Raw genomic sequence first — 9,680 nt, forward strand, 5'->3', positions numbered from 1 at the left:
TGTTTGTTTGGTTGTTTTGTTTATAGAGTTTGTCTATTTAGTCAATTATGTGTATATAGTTTTTTAATTATTTTTTTTCTCCAGTTTTAGTCAATTTAGTATATTTAGTCAACCTAAATAAAAATGAGAAATGTTGCTTTGGGAGCTTTTTTATGGTTTGTTTTCAGTTCACATTTATTTTATTTCTAGTAATTAATGGTTTATTATGGTTTTACTTTTGTTTAAATGAGCAATATCACTGGAGTACGAGAGCGATACCGACTCTATATCAGCGGCTGTGATTAGGCCAGAGGCACGAGGCCGGAGGCAATCACAGCCGCTGATATAGAGCCGGTATCGCTTGAGTACGAGAGTGATATTGCGGTTCTCAACCAATCAGATTTGAGAACCAGACGAACTGTTGTATAAATATATATATATATTTGATCTAATAATAATAAGATTAATAATAATGATATTATATATATATATAATATTTATTTATTTATTTATTTATCTCTTTTATATAATTATCTGATAATTATTTAAAGACGAGAGAACAGAATCTGGTGAAAGGCTGTTTAAATGACAAAACAATAGACACATTTGTTTGAGACTGAATAGCTTCCCACATCCGATTTTCTTTCCACAAACACACACACAATCTGCCTGTTTGAGCGTCTGAGCATTCCTGACATCTACAACACACACACACACACACACACACACGGTTTAATGAGGTTTCTATCAGAGGTCAGAGAGGTCAGATGACCCATAATGCTGATCTGCGTCTCATAAGAGTTGAGCTTCATTCTGGCTCGAGTCCAGATCTCACATCAGTCCGTCACAGACCAGATCAAACTGCTGAAACTTCAGCAAACACAACCAATACAACATTACTCGGTTTACATGCATTTGTATGAACATTACTCAGATTAAATTAACTATAATGATTTATACAACAGTTCGTTCTGGTTCTGAAATCTGATTTATTGTGAGACATTGTACTGGTATCGCTACCGGAACGCCCTTTCACAATTTTGTATCACTCCGCTTGTTCTAGCCGGGTCTGTGTTTTTATGCTAATCGTAGAGTACGTTAGTTAATAAAAGAAGAAACGTCTAGCTTCACGGTCTCTCTCTCTCTCATTCGGATGCACGTCTTGCCGCATTGTTTCTCTCTTATAACCTCATTATTTCTCACTAATAACCTAACTGAAGCAGCACATGCCCTTGATACGGATTCTAAAAGTGACGCATGTTTAACTATCAACTTGAGCTTCGAATCCGTGGCGGAAGGAAGTAGTTCCGCACAAAAGAGGGTTTTATTAGGCACTCCGTTGTTTCTTGTTTAATTACACACATGTTCCGTCGAACTGTTGTATAAACGCAATATCACTCTTGTACTCGAGTGATATTGCTCATATATATATATATATATATTATTTAGGTATTTAAATGTAATTAAAAAAATATAATCATCCTCATTAATCATTAATATTATTATAATTGTTGCTATTATATTATGAGATTCCCTCCTTCACTCGCTCCAGTCTAATGCACTTCTGCTTTCTGTTTCCTCAAGCGCGTGAGTAAGAGCCTGTGTGTAGTTTGAGGGTGTGTTTGTGTGTGTTTATCGTTCACTCAAGGCCACGGCAGTGAAGGAACAGAAGGAGTATTGTCTCTCTCTCCCATCAGCTTATTTGTGCCAGAAGGCCTGGTGGAGACTGGCACAGACAGACCGCCGTCCCACAATGCACCGTTCGCTCTTTCCACCACAGAGAGAGCAAATGTTTACAGTGGTCGACCTCAGCGAACCCCTGACCTCAATACAGTGAACCTGGGCCATCCTTTATCTGCGTGTCACTTCCTTTCTCGTACAGTGCCGCTTTAATCGATGAGTCTGAGCTGTCTGACGATGTTTCCAAATGTTCTGGTATGAACTTTTTCAACTATCAGCACAAGTGTTATTTTAGTTACTATTATAAATACTATTATAGTTTTTGTTAATATTTTAAACTTTTTATTTTTATATTTTCAGTTCTTATTTCATACAAACCTATATTAACTTTATTATTAATTACGTTATTATTAATTACTTAATCATTTTTAATTAAAATAATTTTTAAATAATCATTTTTATTACTATTTGGGTTTAATTTTTCTGGTTAGAAATTTTATCGCGTCAACTTAAACTTTCAAATTTCAGTTTCTAATTAGCTGTTTTTCACCTAATATTTGTTTTATTTAATTAATATTTTATTTAATTTCAGCTTTATTTCTATTAACAATTTTTTTATTATTGTTTTTGTTTTATAATAACCCAGATACTGTTTAAACTAGATACTGTTAAATAGTATTATTATAGATTTTTTTAATTTTTTTTTTTATTTTTTATTTTTTTTTACATATTTGATGTGCTTTTGGATTTTTTTTAAGCTATTTTAATATTATTATTTAGGTTTAATTTATTTTTATTTAAATTTTAGTTTTAGTTCAGTTTTCTTTTTCCTATTTTTAGTGCTTCAAATAATACTTTCAAATTTCCGTTTATGTTTTTCACTTAATTATGTTTCATTTTATTTCAATGAACAACTTTTTTTTTTTTGGGGGATAATGTTTTAATTAGTGCTATTTTAGTATTATTTATATACTAATTTAGTTGTATTAATTTTTTGAATTAGCTTTTATTTTATAGTTTCAGTTTTTATTTACATTTTATTTTATTTAAAAGTAATTTCGGTGTGTGTTTTGCCATTTTTTAAAATCATTTTTTAAATTTTAATACTACTAATTAGTTTAAATTTTTTTTTATTTTAGTTTTAAATCAGTTTAAGTTTTCCAGTTTTAGTGCTTAATGTTTTTCACTTAATATTTCTATTTTATTAGATTTTTTTTCATTTAGTCTAGCATGCATTAGTGTGTGTTTGAGGGCGTTTGCTCTGGCAGCGCTGCTGCAGCACATGGAGCTTCATCCTATGCCAGCATGCGGAGTGTGTGTTGTGTTTTTGTTGCCCGGAGACACAAACCACAGCAGGAAGTTTGGCTGAAGCGGCTGCGCTCGTTTCCTTCATTTACTGTATTTCTGAAACACGTCCACAGGCCTCACGAGCGATCCTGTGTCTCGCGGCCCTCCTGACATGAGCACATTTCTCCTGTCTAGTTTTGTGTGTCTTGACCTTTTAAATGCTTTTCTGTCCATCCAGCGTCATCTGAACTCTCTCTAAATCTGTATGTGTGTGTGTGTGTGTGTGTGTGTGTGTGTTGGCTAGACTGCTCTCATGGCCCATATGTTGTCTGATCTGTCTAGTAATCGGAGTTAATGGCTGTTAGACTCATGCGTTCAGATGATATCATTACAGCTTTATTCCTGTAGTATTTGCATGTTGAAGTGTGTTTAAGTCATGCAATTTCATTTGCATTTGAAAGTCCTCTGGTTGTAAAAGACAAGATAGTTGCTTATTTCTGTGCTTGATATTAGCCAAATAAGTTACGTCTTGTTATGGTGTCTGAATGGGGTTTATGTACTCTCTAAATGATTATTATTATTTTTTTGTTCTTTATTTTGCAAAAGAAATCTTATATTATTAATAATTGTATTATTGTTTTATTATAGTATTTATATACTATTATAGTTGTAAGATTTTGAATTGGCTTTTATTTTATAGTTTCAGTTTTTATTTTAATTTTTGTTTGATTTGAATAATTTAGTTTTTAAAATTGTCATTTAAATTATTTTTTTAGTATTAGCATTTAGATTTTTTTTCAGTTTTACTTTGTTCATTTTTAGTTTTCCAAACAAATAATTTTTATTTATTTTTTTATTTGTGGTTTTAATTTGTAAATGAAATTTATTTGATTAATTTGTTTTTATTATTGTTTTGATTTTATTTTTTATATTTGATTTTATTTTTTAATAAATCTATGAATGAATCTATGAATATTTTGTAATGTTAAAGTTTAATATTTAAAAAATATATTTAATATATATAATATTTTTTAATTATTCAACTATACATTTACTTTTTTTTTATTTATAGTTTACTATACAAAAAATAACTCTTATAGCAACCATTCTAACTGACATTTAGAAATTTCTCAGTAATTGTGCAAGAAAGTGTGTTTCTGTTGAAACGGGAGTGAATGTGTACATCTCACACCTTTGACAACATCTTGTCTAAACAAACACATTGCAAAAGCAAATAAAATCATCCGTGTCTTGACACACAAGCAGACTTTACAACACGCCTTGATCTCCCAGACAATTTCACATCAATTCCTGGGAAGAAAAAGTCTGGAAGAATTGGATTGTGACGTGTTTTACAAGCTCTCGTGTAGGGTTGGGTACCGAAACCAGGTACCAATATGGCCCCGGTACCTATGTAACCGATATGTACCAGAACCGAATCCGAACTCTGATTTCGGTGCCTCATTTCGGTGCCATGCCTGAGCGATCGATTGAAATATTTGTCCTCTGGTTCTCCGAAACGGACGTAAGCATCATCGTCACTGGCACCGCACGTGAAAAATAATTTCCCGACTGAGAAAATGCACGTGAACTCAAGTCGGAAAGCTCTAATAAAACAAATCCAACACATCTTTGTGGTAACGAGAGTGTCCATGTTGTTTTCACATTCCGACTTAAAAGCACAACTCGGGAAATGAGAGCATCCGAGGAGCACGTGAATGCAGAGGTGTATATGACTTTTTTCTTCTTTTTTTTTTTTTGAAATGTGAATACTTCCCTTGTATTCACATTTCTAAACCTGTTGCAGCGCTGACCTCATACGTCAAAAAAACTTGACCCTCTAACATTTGCACTCTCTATTCTATTTCTATGTATTAGTTTATCTATTTCTATGTATTTCTAATTGTTTTATTTATATAGAAAAAAGAGCATCTAACACTAGCATTCTCTATTCTTTCTCTATTCTTTCCACTTATTTTCTTTTTATTTATTATAAATAATGACCTTCTAACACTAACATTATCTGTTCTTTTTCTGTTCTATTGAATTATTTTATTTTTATTTAAAAATTACCCTCTAACACTAGCATTCCCTATTCTTTTTCTATTCTTTCTACTTGTTTTCTTTTTATTTATTATAAAAACAAAATAAGCAAGCAAACAAACAAAAACCTTGCTACGTATACTGTTAGGCGAAGTTAGGCCCCGTATACTGTTAGGCCCCGCCCCCTACTGTCGAAAAAAAAAAAAACGATACCCAACCCTACTCTCGTGCTTCAGGAAGGTTTAGATGTGGTGTTTAAACGGTTCTGATTATTTGCATACTGAATGTGGATTGGTCCTCCTCATTTACACTGATGACTGTAAAGCAGCTCGGTTTCCTTTACACCTCAAACTGTTAGCCTAGTTCTGTTGTCATATGATGTCTAAATGGGGTTTATGTGCTCAACAATTTTTTTTTTGTAATATTGTTTTGTTTTTAATTTGTAAGTTAAATTATTTTTATTATTGTTTCTTTGTTTTGTTTGTTTATTATTTCTAGTTTTGTTTACTCATTTGTATTTTTTTGTTTTTTGTAAATGAAATTTATTTGACTTTTTTATCAGTTCTTTTTGTTTTTTACTTCTAAATGAAATTTGATTTATTATTTGTATTTTATTATTTTCTGTTTTTTATTTGAAAATGAGGTTTATTTGATAGATAATTTGTTTTTATATTTTTTTGTTTTATTTGTGTTTTTAATTTGTAAATGAAGTTTATACGATTCATAATTTAAATTGTATTATTGTGTTCGGTTTTATTTGTTTTTTGTTTTTTTGTAAATGAAAGTTATTTGATAATTTGTGTATTTTGTTTTTTTTTTGTTTTTCTTTTTAATTTGTAAATGAAATTTGACTAATTAGTTTTTATTGTTTTTTGTTTTATTTCTTTTTAATTTATAAATGAGTTATTTGATAATTTGTGTATTTTGTTTTTTTGTTTTTCTTTTTAATTTGTAAATGAAATTTGACTAATTCGTTTTTATTGTTTTTTGTTTTATTTCTTTTTAATTTATAAATGAGTTATTTGATAATTTGTGTATTTAGTTTTTTTGTTTTTCTTTTTAATTTGTAAATGAAATTTGACTAATTAGTTTTTATTGTTTTTTGTTTTATTTGTTTTTAATTTGTAAATTAAATTTCTTTTTTTTTTTATTGTTTTTTAATTTGTCATTTAAATTTATTTAATCATTTTTTATGAATGTTTTTATTCATTTATTTTAATTTGTAAAGGAAATTGATTTGATTAATATTTTTGGGTCAACATAACATAAAGCAGCTCTGGCATTTCATTTACACCTCAAACGTATTATTTTGATCATTTTTTTTCTCAGCAGTGATTCTCAAAGGTTGTCAAGTAATACAGTATTTTATATAACTACCATAATGTATGAATAATTTAGAGAGTGTAATAAATGACAGTTTCATGTTATTGCATTGTTTTGTTAATTTTTGATTTGTAAATTAAATAGTTTTGATTAATATTTTCGGTGCGACTATGAAGCAGCTCTGGCGTTTCATTTACACCTCAACCTTTAACTTATTATTTGGATGCCTTTCAACCACTGTTTCCTTTTGGAAATGCTCATCTGCTTTTGGATAAATATGCATTCAGAAGCGTGACTCGACCGAGAGGCTCAACAGCTGTCCGCAGCGTCCCGCAGCATCTGTCCGGCCCTCGGCAGGTGCCTGCTGCTGGGGTTACGGGGGGTCAGATGTTACGTCCAGAAATGATTCTGATTGGCTGTGGCTGCAGGAACGTGCCACTGCCAGACCCTTGGAATTGTGGGTAACATAAGTCAGCACACGTGTGTCAGAGAGGACACCGGTCTCTGCAAATCCTCTTTTGAGATCAGATTACAGAAATCACAGCGCATTTGTCATCTATGTATCTGCGTCAAACACGCCGTGCTGAATGCCTGTGCGTTTGGATACGGTCGAGGAGTATCTTATTTTTTCAGTCTGCAGTTTTCTCCATTACATAAGCACTGAAGTCTGGGACATAATATGATGAGATTTGTCATTTGCATCTTGCGGTTTGGCCTGCTGAAAATTACATAATGTCTCTGAACGGGTGGATCCTCATGTAAACGTACAGATCACATTTTCCACAAAATCAAAAGAAATGAGATGAGAAATTGCATTTGTCAAGAAAAGCATGAAATTTATGCCTGTTTTTAGGACCATGCATTGTAACGTTATTTACATGGGCAATTAAAAATTAAGTACAGTTATTACAATTACTGGTGATGCTCCTCAGGCCTGTCCAGACTGTCGCCGGGTCGTTGGCTGAAAACTGTTTTTTCAGCTTTTCAGAGTAGCTTTTATTAGCCACTCTGATCTCCTTTGTTAATCTGTTCCTGGCCTGGCTATACAAGATTTTATCCCCACTTCTGTATGTATTGATTGATTGATTTTTGTTTGTTTTTATTGTAGTTATTTTCAATGGTGATTTTCATTAGATTTAATGCACTTTTTAAATTTAAATTAGCTTAATTTTATTTACTACCCAAATTCCTATTTTTGTAATGTTTGTTTGTTTATTTCTTTATTTTATTTATTGTTATTTTCAATGGTGATTTTTATTATATTTAATGCACTTTTTTAATTTAAATTAGCTTAATTTTATTTACTACCCAAATTCCTATTTTTGTCATGTTTATTTGTTTTTGTTTATTTATTTATTGTTATTTTCAGTGGTGATTTTTATTGTATTTAATGCACTTTTTAAATTTAAATTAGCTTAATTTTATTTACTACACTAATTCCTATTTTTGCAATGGTTGTTTGTTTGTTTGTTTATTCTCAATGGTGATTCTCATTAGGTTTCCAAATAATACTGTGTTTATTTCATTTAAATTAGTGTAACAGTAACATACTGCCTTCATGTATGAATACTTTAGAGAGCATGAAGAATGATAATTGTCATGTTTTGTGTGGATATAGTTATTCTGCATCAGTGACATGCGCGTCGGTGTGTGTGTTGCAGCTGTTCGACCGCGTGCGTGAGGTTAATCCTGACTTTCATCAGAAGATCATCCCCATCAGCAGCGAGCTCACGCAGCCCGGCCTGGCCATCAGTCCAGAGGATGTACAAACACTCACTTCCTGTATCAACATCGTCTTCCACTGCGCCGCCACCATCCGCTTCGATGAGCCCCTGAAGTGAGTCACACTCAACAACAGTCTTAAGACGCTGGGGTATATTTGTAGCAATAGCCAAAAATACACTGTATACACTGTATGTTCTTTTATGCCAAAAATCATTAGGATATTAAGTAAAGATCATGTTACATAAATTTCCTACTGTAAATATATCACAACTTAATTTTTGATTAGTAATATGCATTGCTAACAACTTCATTTGGACAACTTTAAAGGGAATTTAGAGAAAATTAAGGCCCTTAATAAGTATTAAAGTCTTAAATGCCATTTTCCAAGGTATTAAATTTTGTATCATCTTTTCATTATGTATATTTGTACGAATAGTGGGGTTCTGTGTTGTTTGGAATCCCGCAAGATTTGACGTCATCTGTTACGGCTCTTACTGACTGAGTGCGCCGCTGCGTGATAGCGCGGGGCTTGTTGATCCCGCTCACGCTGAATTTCTGACCATTATTGCCCGCTCCCATCCGCTCCTGCAATTTTTGTGTCCGCTCCCGCAAACATTCTAATATTGTATATTATTTTTGCGCATCAGGGTGCCGCTATCAATATGTGGGTTATTTAAATCCCTTTTGAATGAGCGCTCGCAGTCGCCTTTCGATTTCGCGTTCACGCGTGCACTGTGTAAAGGGAGCACATCCTACGATAAAAGATATTTGTCAATGAGCTCGGGATCTGTTGAGGAGCAAATCCTCCAACATCTTGTCAGTTATCTCTCCTTACTTTGGGCTGCTTTTAAACTGTTGCCATGGGTTGATTTTCCCCAGTGGGTTAACGGTTTAAAATATTGCATAAATTACATTTGGTTGAAATGCTTGTAACATTTTGCATTCCACCTGTAATAAAACTGTGCTAAATGTTTTGGGCCACACTAGTAGGAAGCATTTGAGCTGTGTTTATGATCAATGTGCATAACAGTGACCGTAAAAAAAGTATTTTAGGGATGGAAATGACATTTTTATATTTAGGGCATGGTAATTGCGCTACTTTGGGCTGTTTTTTTTTTACTGGCATGGGCTTGGGATGCACAATTAAAATGATGTAATAGTTGTGATCATGTGATCTCATTGCCCCGTTAGCTTGGAGAGCTTTATTTTCCCTCCTCAATAAGTTTTGTCAGTTGTTTTGTTTATTGGTCTAATTCTTGTTTCTAGGGTTGCATTGGGTTAGTCTTAATTCTCTTGTGCTTCGTTCCACACTTCTGCATTATGTTGTATTGATAAGGAGTTATCACAAAGTAAGTCTGTTTAGTTGCGCTATCTTACAATCAATATATAGTAAATGTAAGTTAAATTGTCGGCGATGTAAACGGTTAAAACTTGGAGTGGCGATGAGGTCTTAATGTATGGAAAGAGTCTTAAAAAAGTTCTTAAAAGGTATTAAATTTAGCTCCATGATTCCTGTATATACCCTGGATAAGGATAGTAAATGCACTGAACAGTGGCCATTTCTCTCAATGTCACGTGTGTGGTAAGATTAAAATTGAAAGGTAGTTTTTGGAGTAATGTTGTGCTGACAGTTTGCCGTGACT

At 32.4% G+C, this 9,680-nt stretch overlaps 1 protein-coding gene across 1 annotated transcript in view; it reads left to right on the top strand.

Moving 5' to 3' along the window:
• The window catches only part of LOC107656461 (fatty acyl-CoA reductase 1-like), a gene marked incomplete at its 3' end in the record, with an annotated part of 31,479 nt that overhangs the window by 14,836 nt on the left and 6,963 nt on the right, over positions 1 to 9,680 (top strand). The window contains exon 3 of the mRNA XM_016444334.1: positions 7,974 to 8,149. Within this exon, the coding sequence (XP_016299820.1) occupies positions 7,974 to 8,149 (176 nt within the window). The remainder of the gene's footprint in view (positions 1 to 7,973; positions 8,150 to 9,680) is intronic.

Source organism: Sinocyclocheilus anshuiensis, unplaced genomic scaffold (assembly GCF_001515605.1).
Source record: "Sinocyclocheilus anshuiensis isolate Anshui unplaced genomic scaffold, SAMN03320099.WGS_v1.1 scaffold183, whole genome shotgun sequence".
Lineage (NCBI taxonomy): Eukaryota > Metazoa > Chordata > Actinopteri > Cypriniformes > Cyprinidae > Sinocyclocheilus > Sinocyclocheilus anshuiensis.